Raw genomic sequence first — 26790 nt, forward strand, 5'->3', positions numbered from 1 at the left:
CACATTAAGAAATAGATTCTCAATGAAACTTGACAACTCCCAATAGTATTTTCTGCAAAACTTCAGTGTAACAGCAGAAGAAAAGATGAATATCTTCCTCAGTGAAAACCATTACAATAAGGTATAAAATAAACCGGTGAGGAAATTTGAATTATTGTAAAAAGAGCTGTGCAATGCATTAGCAAGCAAATGTGATTTCCTGCTGTGTGTCAAGTGCTGAGGCGTAAATAACAAACACAGCCAAAAAAAAGCTGGCTAAAGACTTGTTGACTGATCGTTAATGTTTGGAATGTGCTTGTTGAGGACTTTTACAAAGAAAAAAGTTGGGGCCTAAAATTCCAACAGCGCGTTGCGCCATCGGAAGTGAGGTAAGCTGGGACCTTTGCTGCTGACCCTATTATAAATTATGGGGTCAGCTAATTTAAATATTGGGGCTGTAAATACATGGGGTAGTCACGGTGGTAATAAAAAACACCTGTTGTAAATATGTATTAACCCTTGGTTTTAATGTTCGAGTGCACGTCTGGAGGTCAGCTTGCAATAGGCGCACAGTCCCTTCTACGTCTCCTTAAAGAACCTTTGCCTCCTTAAGCAAATCTCTTCTGATGAATTCTCGAGGGAGCAGTGTGGTCTGCAGACCCTGGTGGAAGAGTAACTCCTAGTTATTCTTCTTCTCCTTTATCCTGCGTGCCTCTGTCATTTCCTTTCCTTCCTGCTCCTGTTCTGCCTCCATTATAAAGGGCATTAACTCCAGGCTAAGGGCTCCCTGAAGAAAGGATGGGAAGAAAAAGATTTCCCCACCTAAAACTGTTGAACGGCAGTTTGCAGAATCCTTTCTGAGCAGCACAGCTGAGAAAAAACTTTTCCGAATCTCTCCAGTCAGAGCTGATATTTCAGACAAAGTTTGTGGACATTCAAAGCCTGTGAACTCAACCACTTCCTTGGAGTCGGGGGCCCTTCTTCTGCCAGCAGCCAATTCTACCAGAATTTAGGCTGTATTTTAGAATAGGTGTAAATCTGGTATATCTGACTTACACCCTATGCTGGAATGACACCACTTTTGCCCCGAAACACACAGAATTTCATGCCATTGGTGCTTTCCCTCACACACAAACAATTCAAAAAGGGCGATATTCTCATCTAATCAAACCTGCTATTAATCTTCAAAAGAGAGGGGAAACTGTTGAAGTCTCAGCAGCCCATGTGACTTTCAGCATTAGACTGCAAAGCCTTCAGGTAATCCCAACTAGTAGCTGTTTCCTCACCTGTGCTCGCAGGATTCAGCTTAACCCCGCTGACATTACACAGCCCACCATACGATGGCAGTCCTCAGTGGAATGTCTGAAGAGAGCCAACACATATCTAGGGGCTCAATTTTAACTCCACCCACCTGGCAGAAACCAGGCCCGGGGGGGCCGGTTAAAATGAAGCGAGGAACTTACCCACTCCTTTCCCGCCCCAATCCGACCGACTACAATGTTAACATGCAGGCGGCAAGGACACCTGCCCCAATCCGACGAGGTTATCATTAAATATGAAAATCCGATGTGACCGCAGCCCAATCTGATATTTTAACCTGAGGCCTAAGGAGGGAAGCAGGGCAGCAGTGGTGGCTTCCATGCCAGACAAAATATGCCGGGAACAGCAGCCGGGCCAGAAGAGGCCCAGTAAGAGAAGTTTAAAAAAGAATTGTTAGTTCCCTTGGGGGTCAGAGGAGCAGGACTGTTTCTGTGGGCCCTGCAAGGAGACCTTGGGCCTCCCGTGCCCTGGGATTCCCCCACTCGGGATTCCTCTCCTGGAGCACTTACCTTATGCCAGGACCATTTGCCAGTGTCCCTGGTGGCAACCTCCTGTCGCCCAATGTTAATAACCGGGCAGCCGCTTCCTGGCCATTCAGCAAAATTGACCACTAACGAGTACTCATTGCTTTCTACCTTCAGCCAATTTTGTATCCATTTCCAGGGTTTGAGTTTGTCAAATAGCCTTTTATGCAGGACTTTGTCAAATGCATTTTGGAAGTTTAGATACACCATGTCGTAGGACTTTCCACAATCCATTTGGGATGTTACTTCCACAAAAAACCTGCGGCGGGAGGATTGACACAATCTTCCCCTTCTGAATCCATGTTGGCTATGGTTTACGAGGCTTTAGTTGTTCCCTTATTTCATCAACTTTAGCCATTTTGAAGTTTTATATCCTGTTCTTAGGTATTTCTGACTCCCAGGTCGTGTTAAACTTTATTATATTGTGGTCTCTATCCCCCAGAGGTACTACAACTTCCATTTCCTGTACATTATCTGGATCCTTTACAAATACCAGATGAAAATGAGCACTGCCTCTTGTTGCTTCCTTATATGCAATGGGTCATAAAAAAAAGTTGTGTATTGTATTTGCCAACTCTTATTCTAAAACGCTTAGGTTTTTCAAGTTATTTCCATTGAAACAACATTCTTGTTCTCACATACCATTCATAACTCTGTAGAGTGATTTGTCCTCCTTCTTATGCCAGCCTGGGGCTCTCTACCACACTCCTAGTGTTAAATTGGATTTATATTAGAGAAATCGACCTAGAATAGCTCATTCTGCAGCTTTCCCCCTTTCATAGGATCAAAATTGTTTATTTCCCAGGGTTCCCTGATATATAGGGCTACACCACCACCGTTTTTATCCACTTTGAATATCTCTATATTCATTTGCATCCTCATTATTTAGCCATATTTCTGATATTTTAACTATATGTAGTTCCCTACTTCCACAACAGCCTCCAGTTCTGGCATTTTATTCCCAATGCTTCTAATATTCATGTATATACATCTTAATATAGATAAAAATTATTATCTGCCAGTGGAACTACAGGAACTTCAGTAGTTATCAACTAACCAAATCTGGTTAGGGAAGCATAAAATATACCACTTCATAAGTGATGTGAATTTTAAGAATGCTATTTTCATCTAAATAACAGTCACGATTCTGCATTACCTGTGGATACTGTGGAGATTTCAGATGTACTTGTACTGATAACCTGAATCACAGTTGTTGGCTCAGGAGCAACTCTTCCTTTAGTAGTAGGAGGCTTTGTGCTTGGCAGAATCCCTATGGCAGTAGTTGAAATCTCTGTGGTAATATCTGAAATCTTTGTGCTTGTTAGCATCATTGTACTCATTGGAGTCCTTGTGCTAGTTGAAGCCCTTGTGCTTGTTGGAGTCCTTGTGCTTGTTGGAGTCCTTGTGCTTGTTGAAGTCCTTGTGCTGGTCAAAAACTTTGTGCTCACTGAAGTTCCTGCACTAGTTGGTTCAGTTGTCTTAATAACAGCAGTTGTAGGCATGTTAATCTCTGTTGTTTTGTCTCCTGTTAAAGTACTCGTAAAAAAAGCTGGACTAGTCCATGCAGTGGCAAACTCACTCGCTGTTGTACTAATTAATGCAGGCTTTGACATGTCAGTGGGAACTTGTGAAATTGTAGTATATCTTCCAGCATGAGAGCCAGCTGTTATAATTGGAGCCGAGGATGTTCTTCCCGCTTCTCTAATAGGCAGTTCCGTGGTAGAAAATGAAAAATGGACACTTGTTGTCATAGGCATTGCAGTTCTGGGAGAGTCTGTTGTTCTTTCAGGAAGTACGCTCCTCAGAGTAGTGCTTGTTGTTGTTCTTGCAACTTGGGTTTTAACAAAACTATTAGTTTTTGATTCCACTAAATCTAGTTTAGAAGAATTAGCTGCAGTAAAATTAGAACTTATCTCCGTGAAATCATTCACTAAGTCTTCAGAATCAGACTGTATTGAAGACAAGGTTGTTGCAATCAAGTTAGTAATATTGAATAATGCAGACAGAACAGTAGTATTTAAGAAATCATCCGTAATTCTGGGAAGTAATTGACTTGTTGCTGTGATGGCAGTTGTAGTTTCAGCACCTGAAGTAAAAAGGGAGTGACTGGTGGACCTTGAACCATTTGTATGAGTATCAACTGACTGTACAGAAGGTATACCTAGTGACCTTAATGCATCTGAACCATTGGTAACATCATTAAAATCCATAGGTATAGACGTTGAATGTAAATGAGTTGTCCCTTCAGAACTATTTGTTGCAGTATTTAAGGATCTTTTAGAACTGTTCAATGAAGTATTTGAAGGATTTCCAGAATTATTCAATGTAAAACTTACAGAACTTTTAGAATCATTCAATGAAGTACCTGTACTTAGAGAGCTTACAGAAGCATTCGGTAAAGTACTTAAAGACCTATCAAAAACATTTGATGAAGTACTTAAAGCTCTTTCAGAATTATTTGGTGAAGTGTTGGAAGAGCTTTCAAAAACATTTCTTGAAGTACTTAAAGAACTTTCAGAAACATTTGGTGAAGTATTTAATCCTTCAGAATCATTCAATGAAGTACTTAAAGATCTTTTAGAATCATTTGGTGAAGTATTTAGAAATCTTTCAGAGTTATCTTGTGCACTATTCAAAGACCCTTCAGAAAAATTTGGCAAAGTACTTAATTTTTCAGAATCATTTGGTGATGTATTTAAGGACATTACAGAATAATTCATTGAAGTATTTGAGGACCATTCAAAAACATTTGGTGAAGTACTTAAAGACCTTTCTGAGTCATTTTGAGTACTAGTTAAAGAATTTTCAGAAACATTTGGTGAAGTACTTAAAGATCTTTTAGAATCATTTGGTGAAGTGCTTAACGACCTTTCCGAATCATTTCGAGCACTAGTTAAAGATCTTTCAGAAATATTTGGTGAAGTACTTAAAGATCTTTTAGAATCATTTGATGAAGTGCTTAAAGATCCTTTAGAATTGCTCTCTGCACTATTTAAAGTCCTCTCAGAAACATTTTGTAAAGTACTGAATATTTCAGAATCATTTGGTGAAGTGTGGGAAAACCTTTCAGAAACATTTGTTGAAGTAATTGAAGACCTTTCAGAATCATTTTGAGCATTATTTAAAGCACTTTCAGATACATTCAATGAAGTACCTAATCTTTCAGAATCATTCAATGAAGTACTTAAAGATCTTTTTAAATAATTCGGTGAAGTACTTAAAGATCTTTCAGAATCACTTGGTGAAGTGTTTGAAGAGCTTTCAAAAACACTTGTTGACGTACTTGAAGACCTTTCAGAATCATTTCGAGCATTATTTATAGATCGTTCAGAATAATTTGGTGAAGTACTTAATGATCTTTTAGAATCATTCAATGAAGTACTTAAAGATCTTTCGGAATCATTCGGTGAAGTGTTTAAAGATCTTTCAGAATCATTCGGTGAAGTATTTAAAGATCTTTCAGAATCACTTGGTGAAGTGTTTGAAGAGCTTTCAAAAACATTTGTTGACGTACTTGAAGACCTTTCAGAATCATTTCGAGCATTATTTATAGATTGTTCAGAATAATTTGGTGAAGTACTTAATGATCTTTTAGAATCATTCAATGAAGCACTTAAAGATCTTTTGGAATCATTCGGTGAAGTGTTTAAAGATCTTTCAGAATCATTCGGTGAAGTATTTAAAGATCTTTCAGAATCACTTGGTGAAGTGTTTGAAGAGCTTTCAAAAACATTTGTTGACGTACTTGAAGACCTTTCAGAATCATTTCGAGCATTATTTATAGATTGTTCAGAATAATTTGGTGAAGTACTTAATGATCTTTTAGAATCATTCAATGAAGCACTTAAAGATCTTTTGGAATCATTCGGTGAAGTGTTTAAAGATCTTTCAGAATCATTCGGTGAAGTATTTAAAGATCTTTCAGAATCACTTGGTGAAGTGTTTGAAGAGCTTTCAAAAACATTTGTTGACGTACTTGAAGACCTTTCAGAATCATTTCGAGCATTATTTATAGATTGTTCAGAATAATTTGGTGAAGTACTTAATGATCTTTTAGAATCATTCAATGAAGCACTTAAAGATCTTTTGGAATCATTCGGTGAAGTGTTTAAAGATCTTTCAGAATCATTCGGTGAAGTATTTAAAGATCTTTCAGAATCACTTGGTGAAGTGTTTGAAGGGCTTTCAAAAACATTTGTTAACGTACTTGAAGACCTTTCAGAATCATTTCGAGCATTATTTATAGATCGTTCAGAATAATTTGGTGAAGTACTTAATGATCTTTTAGAATCATTCAATGAAGTACTTAAAGATCTTTCGGAATCATTCGGTGAAGTGTTTAAAGATCTTTCAGAATCATTCGGTGAAGTATTTAAAGATCTTTCAGAATCATTCGGTGAAGTATTTAAAGATCTTTTAGAATCATTTGGTGAAGTATTTAAAGATCTTTCAGAATTATTCGGTGAAGTACTTAAAGATCTTTCAGAATTATTCGGTGAAGTATTTAAAGATCTTTCAGAATTATTCGGTGAAGTATTTAAAGATCTTTCAGAATTATTCGGTGAAGTACTTAAAGATCTTTCAGAATTATTCGGTGAAGTGTTTGAAGAGCTTTCAAAAACATTTGTTGACATACTTGAAGACCTTTCAGAATCATTTCGAGCATTATTTATAGATCGTTCATAATCATTTGGTGAAGTACTTAATGATCTTTTAAAATCATTCAGTGAAGTACTTAATCTTTCAGAATCATTTGGTGAAGTATTTAATGATCCTTTAGAATTGTTTTCTGCACTATTTAAAGACCTCTCAGAAACATTTTGTAAAGTACTGAATATTTCAGAATCATTCAGTGAAATACTTGAAGACCTTTCTGAATTGTTCAGTTCCGTGCTTAAAGGTCTTTTAGATCCATTTGGCAAAGTATTTAAAGGCATTTTTAAAACATTTGGTGCAGTATATAAAGGCCCTTCAGAAACACCAGGTGAAGTATTTAAAGACCTTTCAAGATTATCAATCCCTTCGGATGTTTTGTCATGAAGCCAGCTTCTAAATTCTTCACCTTTCCTTGAAGTCTCATCTCCTAAAGGTGATGTGAAAGGATGACTTATAGACTCAAACAAATCTGTAGATATAACTTCTCTTGAAGGTATTGTAGAATCTGAAACTTTTGTTGAATCAGAATCACCTGTAATACTTTCTTCGAATTCTGATGTTGAAGTCATGGTAGGTGAACGACTTTGTGAACTGTTGGTAACTGTTATAAAAGAAGTGGACAATTCAATTTTTTCCATAAATGTGCTATTTGTTGACATGCGCAGTTCCACTTCTCTAGTAGTGGAGATATATGTGCTGTTATTTTGAGAATCATGTATCCAGCTTTCAGACGTAATGCTACTGTTTGGCTGATTTCTATTCGTAGGCCCTAAAAAACAAAGAAAATTTACTGTGATCAACTTCAAGCATCTCTTTGTTTTATGTACAGTCAGCAGGATATTACAACAGTAACATGTGAAAATGTCAAGCGATTAAAGTTAACAAGAGAAAGTATTGTTCCAGGACATATAATGTGTGTGTTGTTGGGTATACACACAAATGTGCAAAATTAAAATAAATCATAATGTTACTACCAAATCAACAGTGTATGAATTTGTACCATAAGAACATAAGAAATAGGAGCAGGAGTAGGCCATTTGGCCCTTCGAGCCTGCTCCGCCATTCAATAAGATCATGGCTGATCTTCTACCTCATCTGCACTTTACTGCACTATCCCCATATCCCTTGATTCCCTTAATATTCAAAAGTCTATCGATCTCTGTCTTCAATATACTCAACGACTGAGCCTCCACAGCACTTTGAGGTAGAGAATTCCAAAGATTCACCACTCTCTGAGTGAAGAAATTTCTCCTTATCTCAGTCTTAAATGACCAACCTGTGGCGGTCCTACTGGTTGTCCTTTACATTGAGATATATACATAATTCCCTTTAACTTAACTTATTTATGTATGTATAACTTACCTAACTGTATGTACTTAATTTACTTAATTGTATAACTTACCAGTTAGGGCTGTTGCCTCTTTAACTTACCTGTTGGGCCATTGCCCCTTTAAGAGGCGACCTAACGCGCTGACGTCACGCATCACGTGACGCATGCGCGTCGGCCGCCGACCTAACGCGCTGACGTCACACGACGCATGCGCACTGGCCGCCGGCCCGATTCGGGCTTCCAAGACGGCCGCCGACATAGCCCGGTCTATCGAGACTTCGGCTGCATCAGCCGGCAAGCGGGAACGAAGGGATTCTCCGCTCCCGCGGCAAGTACTGGCACAGCCCGGCCTAGTAACTTCGGCCTTAAAGGCCAGCCTCCGTAGCGGGGAGATGTACTGACAACGGCGCGGGTCACGTGACCGCCTAAGCGCACGTGAACGTGCTGACGTCATGACGCGGTCACGTGACGTCGGGAATATAGAGCCGAGTGTGAGGAGGTCATGAGGCTCCCCACACGCTCCCTACCGGACTGGGAATGCAGTCCTTGTGGAGTCCCCGCTGGGACAAGGTCTACAACATGGTGCTCCTGCAGTCAGCCATCTAACCTGCTATCTTACTTACCGTAAGACCTACAACATGGTGTTCCTGCAGTCAGCTACCTTACCTGCTACCTTACCTGTTGTAATTATCCTGTGATCTACAATATGGTGCTCTTGCAGTCAGCCATCTTACCTGCTACCTTACCTGCTGTATTATCCTGTTCTGGTAAATAAACAACTTATTTATAGTTCGTCGAAGCTAAACTCTTTTATATAGTGGCGATTAACACGAACCACTACATTGGTGACCCTACGACGTGAGTACGGGAGTTCATCAATTCCAACACTACATTGGTGATCCTACAACGTGAGACTGGAGCTCATCAATTCCAAAGCTACAATTGGTGAACCCGTATCCGTGAACGATTTTCACGGTAGCAACGCACGCCTGAACCTCGTCTTTACTCAAGATGACTAACGCACAACCGACGAACCACTACATTGGCAGTGACGGATAAACACGGAACAGCAACCGCTTAATACAGATTCTACTAAAAGGGACCCCGTTTTTGCAAACGTCTTCGCAATGGAAGCGCAGCTTGGAGGTGAGCCTGTTTTTCATGAACAATTTCATAAAAGTAGAGCACAACCAACGGCAACAGTCGTCCACCAGCGCTACAATTTACAATTTAGGGAGCCACGGACTCCCTCGTGCTTTTTGAAGGAAGAAGCCCTGTTCGCTGTGAACAGCGATGCGGTACAGACCACGCAAATGCACACGGTCTCCGTATTCGATTCTTCTACTGCCTCACGGATCGTTTGCCTCTACGCCTATAGCAACAGCAAGTATACATCTCTCCAAGCGCGGGGTACAGCATGTTTGGGCCCACAGGATCGGAGCGCACCCAGCGGGGATACCACGAGGACTCACCCCTGCAAAATACGGGGACGCATGCCTCGTCCACGAGAACCCCTACCTCGTGAACACCGGTGACTCTTTTCCCGCCGCCGACGCACCAGCTTTTTAGCTTGCTACATGATTCGGCGTGAATAAAAGTGTGCCGCCCTTCCGGCTGTTTTTTCCTAAATTTACAACCTGGACTGTTGCCGTCTTCCAGGCAGAGTTAACCTCTCCTGAAAGCAACAACAACTTGGACCGTTGCCGCCTTTTCTCCAGTTTTCCTTTAACAAATGCAAATGTCTATTGAAGCTGTATACATCAAGGACGGGTCCAACGGGCATCTAGCGGCCGCGATCAACACGTGAAAGTTGCTCTGATCACAGATCAACACAGCAACTCTTCACCCTCTGTTCTGTTCATGTCATAGCATTATGGCACGCACTGTTCCGTGCGTTCCAGCCTCCTGAAGGTTTCGCTCACCAGTCAACGGAGGCATCGCCCGCGTCCGCCCAATCTGCCCGTCACTCTGATAAGGCCTGCTGTTTCGCACGTCTCTATGGTCCTTCGCCTGACGGATACGTTTTATTCGCCATGACGCGTGTAAGGAACCGCTTACGAGCAGTATTTTTATACCTCGTCTACTAAGTCGAGACAGCATAACCGCTGTTATTACCAGCTCGTCAGACTATCTCATCCTTGGACTTTCGTTAAAGCGAATTCTGGGGGGGCCTGTGTGGCGGTCCTACTGGTTGTCCTTTACATTGAGATATATACATAATTCCCTTTAACTTAACTTATTTATGTATGTATAACTTACCTAACTGTATGTACTTAATTTACTTAATTGTATAACTTACCAGTTAGGGCTGTTGCCTCTTTAACTTACCTGTTGGGCCGTTGCCCCTTTAAGAGGTGACCTAACGCGCTGACGTCACGCATCACGTGACGCATGCGCGTCGGCCGCCGACCTAACGCGCTGACGTCACACGACGCATGCGCACTGGCCGCCGGCCCGATTCGGGCTTCCAAGACGGCCGCCGGCATAGCCCGGTCTATCGAGACTTCGGCTGCATCAGCCGGCAAGCGGGAGCGAAGGGATTCTCCGCTCCCGCGGCAAGTACTGGCACAGCCCGGCCTAGTAACCTCGGCCTTAAAGGCCAGCCTCCGTAGCGGGGAGATGTACTGACAACGGCGCGGGTCACGTGACCGCCTAAGCGCACGTGAACGTGCTGACGTCATGACGCGGTCACGTGACGTCGGGAATATAGAACCGAGTGTGAGGAGGTCATGAGGCTCCCCACACACTCCCTACGGGACTGGGAATGCCGTCCTTGTGGAGTCCCCGCTGGGACAAGGTCTACAACATGGTGCTCCTGCAGTCAGCCATCTAACCTGCTATCTTACTTACCGTAAGACCTACAACATGGTGTTCCTGCAGTCAGCTACCTTACCTGCTACCTTACCTGTTGTAATTATCCTGTGATCTACAATATGGTGCTCTTGCAGTCCGCCATCTTACCTGCTACCTTACCTGCTGTATTATCCTGTTCTGGTAAATAAACAACTTATTTATAGTTCGTCGAAGCTAAACTCTTTTATATAGTGGCGATTAACACGAACCACTACAAACCCCTTATTCTGAGACTGTGACCCCTGGTTTACCATTGTAAAACCATGTCAATTTCATTTAATATTTTAAAGAGGATTATGATATAATGGGCCGTATTTTCCGATCGGAGGCTTCCCACGTGCGGAAACCTCCGATCTGGAAAAAATCTACGCACTTACCTGAAGGCCCCCGAGGTGCGTATAGTTCTGATGCTGGGCCTCTCCAACTCCAAGTGCGCAGGGCCTACGTATCCCAGAGGCGCATGCGGTTCGCAAGCGTCCCTGGGATCACGTGGGCCATGGGGAGCCAATCAAAGAAGGGACTCTCCCTTCATACACTTGACAGATAGACCTGTCAAATATATGAATGGAGATCACCCCAAAAACACTTTAAAACATTAAATAATTTTTTTAAATGTAAATCACATTTTTAGAATTAGTTGAAATTACAATAAGTTAAATATTTTAAACAAAATTTAATTTTTTGATAAAAATTTAAATTTTTTACAGGGCTAAAAATAAACTTACCTTTTTAAAAGTATTTTTAAATGATAAATCAGTGAAAAAAATTTTTTTTACTTTTTCAACTCTTATCCTGGTAAAAGCAGGCCGAGGCCTAGGCCTCCGTGGGCAGAGAGTTGCACTTTCTGGAGCCCCCTCCGCCTGCAGAAAACCTTTAGAATTCTTACGGCTAGGCCTGCTTTTACTAGACGTAAGAATTCTAAAGGTTTTCTGCAGGCGGAGGGTCTCTAGAAAGCGGAACTATCCGCCCGCAGAGGCTCTTCCCTAGGGCAGGCGTCCGATCTGTCAAGAGCATTCTTGACAGATCGGAAATGCCGGTTTTCAGCGCATGCCTGAAACCGGCATTTCCGATGTCCCTACGGGTGGGTACACCGCGCGTAACCGCCTGTAGGGATCGGAATATCCAGGCCATTATCTGATGTCTCATATGTATTGTATTGTACTGAGTAGCAACTATACTACTTGCTCATATGACTATCAAAGAAAATGATACTGCTACACATCAACTAATGGTTTCCTCATGCTGACGTACCTATGTAATAGAGCAGCTAAATTGATACAGCAAAGCTTATCCACTCCCCAATATTATCGAACCCTAAACCTAATCTTGATCCTCGCCCTATGTTGCCCAGACTTGATCCTTTCCCATTGTTACTTAATCCTTGTTCTAATCTTGATTTTCTCCCCTACATTATCCAATTTTAATTCCAATCTTAAACCACTCCCCATGTTACTTGATCTTAGTTCCAATCTTGATCTTATCCCCTTTGTTATCCAATCCTAGAACTAATCTTGATTCTCTTCCCTTTTTACCCAATCTTGGTTCCAATTTAGATCTCCTCTCAGCCCACCTTAATCATAGACCCAATCTTGACCCTCTCTACGTTATCCAATCCTAGTCCTAATCTTAATCCTCTTTCCATGTTGCCAATCTTAGTCACACATTAGTGATAATTGAAAAGTGCTATTGAGTTTGCTGCAGGAAACAGATGGTATTCTGGTTCTAGAAACAGTGTGATTTCTAGAAATGGGATACACTTTGGTAGGAAGAATGAGAACTAAATGGTACAATGTTAAAGGGGATGAAGGAACAGGGGTATATGTACACAAATCTTGAAAAGTGGGAGAACAAGTTGAGAAAGCTGTTAAAAAAGCACATGAGATCCTTGGCTTTATTAATAGAGTACAAAAGCAAGGAAGTTATGCTAAACCTTTATAAAATACTGGTTAGGCCTCAGTTGGAGTATTGTGTTCAATTCTGGGCACCACACTTTAGGAAGGATGTCAAGGCCTTAGAGAGGGTGCAGAGGAAATTTACCAGAATGGTATCAGCAATGAGGGGCTTCAATTATGTGGACAGACTGGAGAAGCTGGGGTTGTTCACCTTAGAACAGAGAAGGTTAAGAGAAGATTGATAGCGGTGTTCAAAATCATGAATGGTTTTGATAGAGTAAATAAGGAGAAACTGTTTCCAGTGGCAGAAGGGTCGGTAACCAGAGGACACAGATTTAAGGTAATTGGCAAAAGAACCAGAGGCACCATGAGAAAGCATTTTTTTTTACACAGCAAGCTGTTGTGATCTGGAAAGGACTGCCTGAAAGGGTGGTCAATAGTAACATTCTAAAAGGGAATTGGATAAATATTTTAAGGGAAAGCATTTACAGAGCTATGGGGAAAGAACAGGGGAATGGGATTACGCAATTGGATGGTACTACCAAAGAGCCACCTCTAGCACAATGGGCCAAATGGCCTCCTTCTGTGTTGCATCATTCTATGATTCTATGTGTATTCAGAGACCAATATTATAATTTATGTGACACCCAAAATGATGGATAGTCCAGAACATTCTAACATTTAACAGCAATAAAATATGTCAAATATAATTCAATTCAACATTTCATAGAGGACAGATGTCTACCAGACTAATTTGGCCCAATTTAACAAGTAGATTTTATCTGCCATACTAATGCTATAATCTTGATATTTGGAGACCACAGTCAAAGAGCATTAAAGGTATCCACTACATGAGTATCATCATGTTACAGTTACACTTTACAATGGAGTACATGACACAAAGATTAGTAAATAAGTGTGCATCTGTACCTCTTACTCAGCTGTCTGTCTGGGACTGTTTGTATTTTATTCAGGTACTTGTGACTACACTAATGATTTCCCACACATAGAACGCAGACAGCATATAACCTATATTTGCTATCACGTGACAATTTTAATAAAGTTGTTTATTAAACTGGCCAACAAATTGGTTCTGCATCCAAAACCAACACAAAGTGGGCAATGGGTCTGGAACACGTGGTCAAAGAGGTCAACCCAAGACTCGCACCAAATTGGGCCTCGGGCCTCATCTGCATAAAACCTGCAAGCTGCAGACGTCAATCGGGTGACCCGAACGCAGCTCAACAGTTGGGGCCCTGGAAAATTCAGCAGAACTGGCCTACAGGTAAGTCATGGGGTGTGTGGGGGAAGCGGGAGAGAGAGTTGTTCAGGTGATAATGAGTGCGGGCCAGCAGTAGCCCGCAGTATTGCTGTGGATCTAGGATCCTGCGCCTCCTGGCTCCACATTAACGTAAGTAAAAAGCACTTTACTTATCTTTTAAGAATCACTGTTTGGGCCGCTGTACACCCACAAAAAGTGAGCAAAGCATGCACAGCGCATGCTCCACCCAGTTTATGCCACATTTGGCAATGGGGTTCTGAAACAAGTATCAGGCCCCTGATTAGCATATACAGTGATTCTAATACCTATTTTAAGCAGGCACCTGGACACTTCCGGGGGGATTGGGTGCCAGAGATTACGCACATAAATTGGTCCCCCCCCCAACTCTAATTCTTTGCCCAAAAAACGGGCACCTTGGGCACCAATTTCTCCCCCTGTAACTCTAGATGGAAGAAATTGGGGGGAAAAAAACATTGCCATTTTTTACTTTTGGGCTTGACATTTATGAAATGTATAAATAAAATGAGAGAAATGATAAAACTGTGGCAACATTGTTGATTCATTCATACCCTGTTTGAAGTAATGAAGGTATTGTAAGGTAAATGTTATGAATTTGCACTCTCGGCAAAAGGCTTCACCTGTTTGGATGTGGAGGGCTTTAAGATCTGCGGGATTTTAGTGGATGGGCCTGCTGATTTTGTGCACAAATTCCCACTTTCCACCCATTAGCAGGCAAAGCTTCATGGCAGAAGTCCAAATTCATAAAATTACCCCTTACATCTTCTTGTTTCAAATCTAACTGACACTTTAGCGCAGGTTCCTGTGACTATCTGATGTCCTCCACCATTGAGCAGCATATCCACAAGTGAAGGAGTATAATACAGAGAAGAAAGGATTTCATGTAATATTTTTTCAACAGCAAGATATAGACACGGGGATGTACATCGCCTTCATGTTCTTGGCCTGCTGCTTTCTAAACATTTATCAGAAACTCATAAAAAATTGCTAATAAGTTTCTAGATGTTACAGGATGGATAACAAACCCCCTTTTGAACATTCACTTAAACGTAATGTAAGGTAGGAACAATATCAGATGCAGAGCTAATCCAGAATTTATACATCATCTTGTGCACAAATTTGGATGGAATATTGCACAGAATATTCCAACTAGGATCTTTTTAGGATAGGAGCAGTGTTACTCGGGGTAGGTTGATTTATATATAATATAAAATGAAGGTCATCGACCTAAAACATCAACTCTGTTTCTCTCTCCACAGATGCTGCCTGGCCCTACTGAGTGTTTCCAGCATTTTCTGTTTTATTTCCAGCAGCTGCAGTATTTTGCTTTTGTAGATTGATTATATGCTGTTTTATAAGGACAAGAAGGAGTGTTATACATGTACTGTACGTTGCATATTCTGCTGCTAAGGTGGAGCTGTCTCCCTTTGAAGCCAAAAAGTCTGACGTTGTTAAGCAAACACAGGCTTAGGTCATTCAGAATTTAATTGTTGATTGATCAGTAGTTATTTAGTTCCATAAATTTTTGCCTGTCAGCATGCTCACAAAAGATAAAGTAATTACAATGAATGCATTTATTTCTTAAGCAAGACATTTTCTTTACATATAAGGATCTTATATATGTAAAAAAAAAGTCATGTTAAGATGAATCATTTATTAAATGACATGATCCTTTTAAGTAGATCCAACTTGTACCTAAATAAGAATCTTTTGGTCAGTTTGCTGGGAAGCTACCCAACAGTAGATATTTTCGTTGCTGTGGATGGGAAGAATGGATATATTTAGTAAATCTAAAGTTAAACTATCATTTTTAACTATTTAGACTGTGTGGAGGAAGCACATTCCCCACTGGGAGGGACAGATGATCAAAGGAGTCACCGGCCACTCTTGTGCACCTCATGATTAATTCAAGATCGTTATCTACAGAAGCCTGGGACACAGTCAGTGGCTCTCGCTCTGCACTGGAGAATAGTTTGCGTCACGGAAAGAGTTAAAGAAGAGGATAAAAATACATTTAAAACGGGTAAACTATAAACAAGTAAGTAACTGTCGCTGTATTTCAATCCTTAAAATATACATTCTATTTCATTACATAAATATTAATATCTAACTAAACTCTTGTGTACAACAGATTTTTAAACCCTTGTGGAAAAATTAAATTTAACTGATTTTTGGTGCACAGAGAAGTTGAATAAAATCAAAATTGTTTCAGTATTAATTTACTGTGGTCAGTGGAACTACTAGCCAGTGTTTTAGCCATTAACCCGCAATAATCTGTGGGAAAATTTAGCTTTAGAGTCATTAAAATAAATTCAAAGGCTACTTGTACAGTCTGTGCTGCCACAGAAGGTGGCGCCATGATGGTCATCCATTTATCAACAGGCAGGAAACCCTTGCAGTGGACTGTTTTTGAAAACTTACTGCGGATGCGGTAATTAGGGGTGGGGAACAATTGGCAGCAATAGGGGGTTTAGGTTAACAAAAGCTCCAGCACTAAATATGGAGGTTACACAGTGCAAGGGGATTTGAGATTTCCTTCCTATAGTTTGTTCTTACAGAGACAGTGATGAGAAATCTTCAAAAAAAAATACATTCCTCTCATAATTCAGACCAACAGAAGCTAAAGAGAAGCAGCTCCTGTTCAGGATTTCTTGTATTTCTCATAGTAAAGTTATCAGAACATTTATAGCAATGGTACTCATTTGTGTCTGAAGTTTCCAGGCATATTGTTTTATAATTTCCTGTTTTGATATTTGTCCTGAAGCAACAGCATGGGAACTTTCGTGATTTTTGAGTGATTATAATTCTTCCAAACAGCCATTATTTAAAAATGGAAGATAAAAATCGACAGTTTTTAGTGTTTCCCCAATTTTAGCAATTCCTTTTCTTTTGAAAGTTGGTACAATTAGGTAATGTTCTTTACTCTTTTCTGTGGAAACAATATTCTGATCATTAATGTATTCTGTTTAGCACTTAGGCCTAGAAATTCGGTGGCGCCGCGTTTGGGGCGCCAAGCTCGCCTGGGCGCCGGAATTTGCGCTCCGGCCAGAGCCGCTTGCGCCCTCCCGATATTCAGTTGGAGCGCCCCAAGAGGGACTCGGGGCGCTGCTCGAGGCTCCCCGCGTCCCGCTTGGGGCGCTCAAACTGAATATCGCCGCGCTACGTGCCACAGCGCCACATGCTGTGGCACGGCGCGCTGCTGTACTGCAGGCCTTCCTCCCCTTCTTAAGGGGGAGGGGCCTGCACCAGCGCGATCACCGATCGCAAGTGCCGGCAAAAGAGCCCGACACCGAGAAGAAGTGCCGGGCTTTTGAGACACAGCCGGCACTGCCCGGGGGGTGGATCAGGAGGCCGGGGAGGACGGCGCGAGGAGGTGCTGGCAGGCGGCCACCGGAAAAAATGGCTGCCCCGCACCTCCACCTTAATTTGCGCCACTACCGCCACAGGTAGGCCCTGTGAACTGGTCGCGATTTGCGACCGGCGTTACAGAGGTGGGTGCGACCAAATATCGCGATCGGGGCGGTAGCGGGGCGCTGCGCACACCAATTACGTCATCGGTGGCGGCGCAGCGCTACAAGCTAACGCCGCCATTAGCGCCCCGCTAAATATCGCGGGAGGCGTGGCCAGTGGCGCTAAAGCCACTGAGTGCCCTCTTTGGGCGCTAACTGGTGGCGCAGCCCACTGACTTTCTAGGCCTTAATCCTCTAGACCTAGAAACAGGCGTTGGGTCCCTTATTTGCATATGAAAGGACCTAATGGCTGTTTCAGGCACGGGCCCCGGATGCCTTTTTTTTTTGCCTATTTCAATATGGTGGGCGCAGCATTTCTGGCTGGTAATGAGTACGCTTCCTGCCCAACATATTGGAACCTTAGGCACCTGAACATTTTTTAGACACTAGTCTTTAAATGAAATGGGGTCTTAACCTTTTCTGTTCAGATACTTCAGTACTGAACTGAATGTAATTTCTCCACTGTCCTGGTTACTTTGTTATAAATGGCAAGTAGTTGGTTTCTAACAGAAGGTCTTCCTCGGGGGAATGTGCAAGATCCAGGTCCAAGCTGTGGACAGTATTTGTAGCAAAAAAGGGGAAACGGCTACAGGGAGGGAGGACTTCAGCCTACACCAACTTGTCACTGAGTTCCCTGAAAGGGGGGGTAAGCCTTGTGGCGGGCACACCTTTTTGCCAAAGCCCCTTTATATGAGGACTTGGATTAGGCAGTCAGTGATGGGTAAGCCTGGTAGGTGGCATTGGCTTTAGGCATCTGGACATCTGATATGATGCAAGCTTCCCTGTGTGAGGGCCTTCCATCAAGCTGAAAGCAGATGCCCAATGTGTAAACTTTGAGACTTGGGATGACAGCTGCTAGAATCTGCTAATTGTAGTCCATGTATGGAAACACACTCCTATATATCCAGAACTCCGTGACTATCAAGATTTGATTGCCAAGAGGCAGGCACCTGCTGCTGAGGCTCTACACCTCGAACTGGAAGAACCATTGTTCATTGGAATGTGGTGTGTGCCCATGCTGTGGTCAGGAGAATGGTGGCAATGCACTCACACATTTTGTGGTGAGTTGTGCTGCCCACCATGTTGCTCATGAGAACATAAGAACATAAGAAATAGGGACAGGAATAGGCCACTTGGCCCCTTGAAACTGCTCCGCCATTCAATAAGATCATGGCTGATCTAGGGCTCAAAGCCACTTCCCAGCCCGCTCCCCATAACCCTTCACTCCCTTATCTTGCAAAAATTTGTCTATCTCCACTTTAAATGTATTTAATGACCCAGCCTCCACAGCTCTCTGGGGCAGAGAATTCCACAGATTTATGACCCTCTGAGAGAAGAAGTTCCTCCTCATCTCAGTTCTAAAAGGACGACCCTTTATTCTGAGACTGTGCCCCCGAGTTCTAGATTTCCCCATGAGGTGAAACATCCTCTCTGCATCTACCCTGTCGAGCCCCCTCAGTATCTTATATGTTTCGATAAGATCACCTCTCATTCTTCTAAATCCCAATGGGTATAGGCCCAGCCTGCTCAACCTTTCCTCATAAGTCAACCCCCACGTCTCTGGAATTAACCTAGTGAATTGTCTCTGAACTGTCTCCAATGAAAGTATATCCTTCCTTAAATAAGGAGACCAAAACTGTACGCAGTACTCCAGGCGCGGTCTCACCAATATCCTGTACAGTTGTAGCAGGACTTCCCTATTTTTATACTCCAACCCCCTTGAAATAAAGGCCAACATTCCATTTGCCTTTTTGATTACTTGCTGTACCTGCATGCTAACTTATTGTGTTTCATGCACAAGGACTCCCAGGTCCCTCTGAACTGTAGCATTTTGTAACCTCTCTCCATTTAAATAATAGTTTGCTTTTTTATTTTTCCTGCCAAAGTGGATAACCTCACACTTTCCCACATTATACTCCATCTGCCAAATGTTTGCCCACTCACTTAGCCTGTCTATATCCCTTTGCAGATTCTTTGAGTCCTCTGCACAACTTGCTTTCCCACCCATCTTTGTATCATCTGCAAACTTGGCTAGATTACACTCGATCCCTTCATCCAAGTCATTAATGTAGATTGTAAATAGTTGGGGCCCCAGCACCAATCCCTGTGGCACCACATTAGTTATCGTTTGCCAACCAGAAAATGACCATTTATCCCGACACTCTGCTTTCTGTTAGTTAGCCAATTCTCTATCCATGCTAATATATTACCCCCGACTCCGTGAGCTCTTATCTTACGCAGTAACCTTTTATGCGGTACTTTATCGAATGCCTTCTGGAAATCCAAATACACCACATCCATTGGCTCACCCTTGTCCACCCGACTTATTACATCCTCAAAGAATTCCAGCAAATTTGTTAAACATGATTTCCCTTTCCTAAAACCATGCTGACTCTGTTTGACTGCAGTATGATTTTCTAAATGCCCTGCTATTGCTTCCTTAATGAAGGACTCCAGCATTTTCCCAACGACAGATGTTAGGCTAACTGGTCTATAGTTTCCTGCTTTCTGTCTCCCTCCTTTCTTAAATAGGGGTGTTACATTAGCAGTTTTCCAATCCACTGGGACCTCTCCAGAGTCCAGGAAATTTTGGTATATTGCAACCAATGCAGCCACTATCTCTGCAGCCACTGCTTTTAAGGCCCTGGGATGCAGGCCATCTGGTCCAGGGGACTTGTCGTCTTTTAGTCCCATTATTTTACCGAGTATGATTTGGACAGATTGGGTGATTGGGCAGAAGCATGGCAGATGCAGTATAATGTGGATAAATGCGAGGTTATCCACTTTGGTGGCAAAAACAGGAAGGCAGATTATTATCTGAACGGCAATAGATTGGGAGAAGGGGAAGTGCAACGAGACCTGGGTGTCCTTGTGCACCAGTCGCTGAAGGTAAGTATGCAGGTGCAGCAGGCGGTTAAGAAGGCAAATGGTATGTTGGCCTTCGTAGCAAGAGGGTTCGAGTACAGGAACAAGGATGTCTTGCTGCAGTTGTACAGGGCCTTGGTGAGACCACACCTTGAGTATTGTGTGCAGTTTTGGTCGCCCTGTTTGAGGAAGGATGTTCTTGCCATGGAGGGAGTGCAGCAAAGATTCACCAGACTAATACCTGGGATGGCAGGAATGACGTATGAGGAGAGATTGGGTCGATTGGGCTTATACTCGCTGGAGTTTAGAAGAATGAGAGGGGATCTGATTGAAACTTATAAAATTCTAACAGGACTAGACAGACTAGATGCAGGAAGGATGTTACCGATGGCAGAGAGTCCAGAACCAGGGGTCATAGCCTAAGGATAAGGGGTAAGCCATTTAGGACAGAGATGAGGAGGAATTTCTTCACCCAGAGAGTGGTGAACCTGTGGAATTCTCTACCACAGAAGGCAGTTGAAGCCAATTCATTAAATATATTCAAGAAGGAGTTAGTTATATTTCTTAAGGCTAAAGGGATCAAGGGATATGGGGGGAAGGCAGGGACAGGGTACTGAATTTGGATGATCAGCCATGATCTCATTGAATGATGGAGCAGGCTTGAGGGGCCGAATGGCCTACTCCTGCTCCTATCTTCTATGTTTCTGTGTTTCTATGTTTACTATTTCCTTAGTGATAGTGATTGTCTTTAGTTCCCCACTCCCTGTGGCCCCTTGATTATCCATTATTGGGATGTTGGTAGTGTCTTCTTCAGTGAAGACAGATGCAAAATATTTGTTCAGAGTCTCTGCCATTTCCCCATTATTAATTCTCCAGTTTCATCCTCTAAGGGACCAACGTTTACTTTAGTTACCCTCTTCCTTTTTATATACCTGTAGAAGCTCTTACTATCTGTTTTAATGTTTCTTGCCAGCTTACTCTCATAATTCATCTTCTCTCTCTTTATTATTTTTTTAGTCATCCTTTCCTGGTTTTTAAAAATTTCCCAATCCTCTGGTCTCCCACCAATCTTGGCAACATTGTATGGCTTCATTTTCAATTTGATACCATTCTTTACTTCCCTAGTTAGCCACGGATGGTGCTCCCTTCTCTTAAAATCTTTCTTTCTCACTGGAATATATTTTTGTTGAGAGTTATGAAATATCTCCTTAAATGTCCGCCACTGCATTTCAACTTTCTTACCCTTTAATTTGTTTTTCCAGTCCACTTTAGCCAGTTCTGCCCTCATGCCATTATAATTGCCTTTGTTTAAGATCAGGACACTGGTTTGGGATACAACTTTCTCACCCTCCAACTGAATTTGAACTTCAACCATGCTATGATCACTCTTTCCTGGAGGATCCTTTACTATGAGATCATTTATTAATTCTGTCTCATTACATAGTACCAGATCCAAGATAGCCTGCTCCCTCGTTGGTTCCATTACATACTGTTCTAGGAAAATATCCCGGATGCGCTCTATGAACTCCTCCTCCAAGCTACCATGGCCAATTTGATGTGTCCAATCAATATGGAGATTAAAATCACCCATGATTAGTACCGTACCTTTTTTACAGGCCTCCATTATTTGTTGATTTATACTCTGTCCAGCAGCATTGCTACTGTTCAGGGGCCTGTAGACTACGCCCACCAGAGACTTTTTCCCCTTATTATTTTTTATCTCCACCCAAACCGATTCTACATCTTGATCTTCTGAGCCAATATCACTTCTCACCACTGCACTGATCCCATCTTTTACCAACAAAGCCACCCCACCTCCCTTTCCTTTCTTTCTATCCTTCCAAATTATCATATACCCTGGAATATTCAGGAGCTCACGGTACTTGATGTTCACCTAGAATTGGCGCAAACCTGTGCTTGTCAGTTGTCTAATTGTCCACTAGTGACTATCCCTATCGGCAGTAACTTTGGCGTTGAGGTGACTCTAAGATAATGCGCCTATGAAGAAAGTTTTAAATGAACTCAACGCCTTGTGATGGTAATCCAATACTTAAACCAAGCAGGTATATGTTACTCCAGAGCACTGTTAAGAATTAACGCAGTCAGTCTGGCTCAATAATGGAATCCTGGAGTGATAGATCTGACAGTGGGGACTGGAATTTATCCTACTGAGTTCCAGGTTGCCCTGCAAGCCAATGCTAAGCTTCAGTTTGCTAATCTGCACCTAAACTTTATGCAATTAGGTGATGTGCTAATGTGAAGAAGCAGCAGAATCTGCAAACGCATGGGAAAATGTAGTAAAGTTGCAACAACCTGACAAACATAAACACAATTCTATCTACAGGATGCACGGCAACAAGTCAGCAATGTTTCTTCTGCAGCACTACCCAAACCCACGACATCCACCACCTAGAAGGACAAGGGCAGCAGGCGCATGGGAACACCATCACCTCCAAGTTTCCCTCCAAGTCACACACCATATTGACTTGGACTTTTATCGCCATTCCTGCATCGTCGCTGGGTCAAAATCCTGGAAATCCCCAGCTAATAGCACTGTGGGAGTAACATCACCACATGGTGTGCAGCGGTTCAAGAAGGAGGTCCACAATCACCTTCTCAAGGACAACTAGGGATGGGCAATAAATGCTGGCCTTGCCAGTGTCATTCATGTCCCAAGAATGAATAATAAAAAAAAAATTATTGATCCTTTTGTGCACTAACACTTGGTTCATTATAATATACAGTAGAAAGATTTAAATGTGTGAAGAATCATAAATACTATAGTATCAAGTTTATTTTGCTGAATGAAAATTAGCACTTTTTGAAGGAAACAAACGCTCATACAATCCCAAAGACTTTCCTATCATTGACCTTAATGTTCTTAAGGCATCACTATTTATTTATGTATTTTTCATTGTTGTAAACTGAAGAAATGTATGCATTTCATCTGTCACACAGCTGGGAGAGCAATGCAAATGGAACATGGTGCCGAATTACTATACATCATCCAGGGAGACAATCTGTTCAAACCTACGGAGAGATTTATGCCAAATATATTATTGCAAGTATATGCAGCATATGGTTCACTCTGTACTGAAACAGATCAAGTCTGCCTCACTTTGTCCCTTTAGAATACTTGTCTAATCAAATAAATATTCCAGAAAAACTCTTCCAGAATTGGAATTCAAAAACTCTCCCAGTGAAATAACATAAAAAAATTAAACAATTTTACAAAAAAACAATCTTAATAAAGATCATTATTGTTAATAGAATGGAATAACCAATCAGGAACAATCACTATACACAAAATAATTCAATGGGAAGCACTGGAAAGACATATCCCACAAATCCTACGGGGTTTGCAAGGGTAATATGTTTTATGATAACCTATGACCTAAATTATTTTTTTGTATTACAAGTTGATTATTTGATTTATAACACATGCTAGTCTGGTTCAGTAATAAAAATAAGAACCAAAATAGATAGTGAAACTCATGGTCACTGGTGATTTGAGGTGATGTGGTAATAGTGGTAATAAAAGAATTCAGTGACCTACTGCTTGGGAGCCTGCATGTGTTGTCGAATCACACTTTTCAAAATACAACTCTGCCTATGATTACTGTGTAATATATAGGTATCAGTTGTATGTAATTCTGCTTTGGAAATCTTTAAAATGCTAATACTAAATATTTGCTTTAAATTAATGTTGCAGCTTAGCAGCCAAAGAAAATATAGTTGTGGGATGGCCCAGTAAATCCAGCAGTAGTCTGTTTCTCAGCATTTGCACGCCCTCACTGAGAAATCTGGGATACAAACTCACATGCCGTCACTGCACAAGAATTGCCTTCTCTCAGCCAGGTCACGACAGGGTTACACAGCAGTGGTTGCTCGATCACAGGAGGCAGATTAGTGCTGCCCTGCAGGACCCATTGGCTGATTAAAGAGCACATAAACAGTTGCTATGGGGATGTCCATAATCCAGCTGAAGGAGGAAGGGTGGGACAGCAGGCAGTATTTTAGGAAACTAAAATGGGAAGTATACAAAGAAAACTCTAAAGATCTAAGAAAAATACTACAATGTATTGCCAAAAGTGAGCCTTCACAACTTACAGATAAATAAGCCCCAATTTTTATGGGAATTATGAGTGCACACAGGGGTAAGGCAAGTGCCAAACCGCCCTGACCATGGCAATATGAGGCCCAGGTGATTTTGAGGCCCAGGTGATTTTAATGCCCAGGCCCCATCTGCATGCTCCAGTCAGCTGCCCGCCCAAAGTAGCCAGCAGGCGAGAATGGAATTTTGGGTGGGAACTGACACAGCCGCCACTAAAAGAGCCATTAGCAGCCATTGCCAAGCCTGAAGTAGCAGGGGGAATTATGAAGTGATAGCCAAAAATGAAGACAAAGGAAACTCCATGTGCAGGCTTGAGGCCACAGACTGTGTCAAGTTCAACTCTATGATGCATATTTGCAGCAGATGTCCTTACAGCTCTGACTCTGGCTCTCTGTTGACCTACAGCCGTTGCTAGGTAGAAACCACAGTGCCTGTAAATATGGCAGGTGGCATCTTGGTCGGTGTGGTTAATTTGCTGCCTGATGATCACTGATGCGTGCCTTATTTCAAGAAGTCTACATAAGGCTGCAATGCTGTGATTGTGATGCTTCGGGTGTACTAGCCAGCATGACAATTAGTCAAGCTAGCACATGTATCTGTGCAATTGTGCATGCCATCATAACCTACCTTGAGATAGGAGCATCTGCATGCACTATCGTCTATCAAAGTGAGGTTTGGTCACCTACGTCTGTAGATGTGAGTGCATGGGTATCAGCTGTGGGTTCGTCCACCCAGAATCTGAGATAAAAGATTCCAACTAGGAAACCCATTGATGCTAGTAATGGTTCTGCGCACAAATAAGACATTTTAAACAATTGGCACAAAGGCTCAAGAGCACCTAAGTGCCAGGAGTACAAAATATTTCAAGAATCTACTTTCCTGTACTACTTAGCAGTTAACAACCTTGGACATACCACTATAATAGACGATGAGTTGAAGTGGTAAATGACCAGTGTAAAGGGCACAAAAAGATGCAGGAGGCATTAAAATGCACTGCCACATAACTTGCATATCATAATGAAGGTGCCGCCTGTTTTAAGTGGGAGCTTCCTTCACCCCCTGCCCCCCCCCCCCCACCCCTTTCCCCAGGCTGCCAAAAATCCAGGTCATGCACAAAAAGGATGGAGACACATTGTTACCGGTCTCTGCTCCTTTTTCCTGTCTGTCACACCCATGAACTGGCATACGTGGGCCATTCTGGACAGAAATATTTGGTTCAGTGCTTCCAGAAAGGAGGTAAAGGAGAAAGAGCATAAAACTGGCAAAAATAATACGGTTTAGGATTCAAGGAGTAACGTAGGAATTAAAGGAAAGGGCAGTACGCCATACTAATGCCAGTGAAAAGCCACCAGCGGTATCTGTACGGTGTTATGAATATCATCCCTTTCCCCAGTATGTCCACAGATTAGGCTTGTGAGAACTATCAACAACTATTCCTGTTACGTCCGTGAATAATTGAGACACGGACAGCAGGAGTGAACAAAATAAGTCTTTACTGGTGGAAGTCAATAGTGAAACTAAAAACACAGAGGCTCCCTAGCGCCTTTTATACAGAGGTGGTGACTGCCGGTACTGCAGTCTGAGACCAGTTATTCTCTTAAAGGTACATACACAGCAATTCCTCCCCTTTTAGATAAACAGTACATAACATTCATTTAACAACTAAATGATAACTAATTACAATCACAATTACTGTTGCTAGATACATTGGTTAAGTTTAAGCAATTATAAGTTCAGTCTTTGAGGAGGCTTCCTGATTCTGTCTGGATAACGCCTCTTTGGGGTATCAGGTTCTTCTGGCAATGTTGAGTCGGGATCAATGTCGTTGTTTGGTTCACCTGCTTCCAATATTACCGGTTCTGCGGTAGCTGCAATTGGAACGTCGATTTCATTACCAGGTGTATCAGATCGTGGTGTGGAGTTGACGTTTTTCAGTGACTCTAGAATCTGGTCAGCATGGCGTCTTACAATGCTCTCCCCAATGTCCACGGTATACATGAGAGGTCCTTGTCGTGTACAAATCGTTCCTGGCTGCCATTTCTCAGTGCGGTAGTCCCGGGCCAAGACTGGTTGACCTATCTTAAAACTCCTGGTTGGCCTTTCATTCATATTCTGAAACTGCCTGTTCTCCAAGCGGCATCGTAGTCTTCGATTGAAGAGCATCATGGCTGGAGTTTGGTTGGTAACCGCATGTGTCGCATTCCGGTAGGCAAACAAGAAGTTGTCCACCTTGTGTTGTAGGGGTATATCTTCATTACACATTGCCTTGATAGCCTTCTTGAATGTTTGGACAAACCTCTCGGCCAATCCATTAGTGGCTGGATGATATGGGACAGATGTGTAATGCTTAACACCATTGTTCTTTAAGAACCTCCGGAACTCTTCAGACACAAACTGTGGTCCATTGTCAGAGCAAATCTGTTCAGGCAGCCCATTCCTGGTGAATAT

The 26790-nt window shown here is 42.1% G+C and overlaps 1 protein-coding gene across 3 annotated transcripts in view; it reads right to left on the reverse strand.

Annotated features, from left to right (window-relative positions):
* Window positions 1-26790, reverse strand: part of heg1 (heart development protein with EGF-like domains 1) — a 140391-nt gene that overhangs the window by 60835 nt on the left and 52766 nt on the right. For all 3 annotated transcript variants that reach the window (XM_085986502.1, XM_085986501.1, XM_085986503.1), the window contains exon 2: window positions 2980-7248. In XM_085986502.1, coding sequence (XP_085842628.1) covers window positions 2980-7248 — 4269 coding nt within the window. The remainder of the gene's footprint in view (window positions 1-2979; window positions 7249-26790) is intronic.

This window comes from Somniosus microcephalus, chromosome 4 (genome assembly GCF_052327205.1).
Source record: "Somniosus microcephalus isolate GS21.2 chromosome 4, FLI_Smic_1.0, whole genome shotgun sequence".
Classification (NCBI taxonomy): Eukaryota; Metazoa; Chordata; class Chondrichthyes; order Squaliformes; family Somniosidae; genus Somniosus; species Somniosus microcephalus.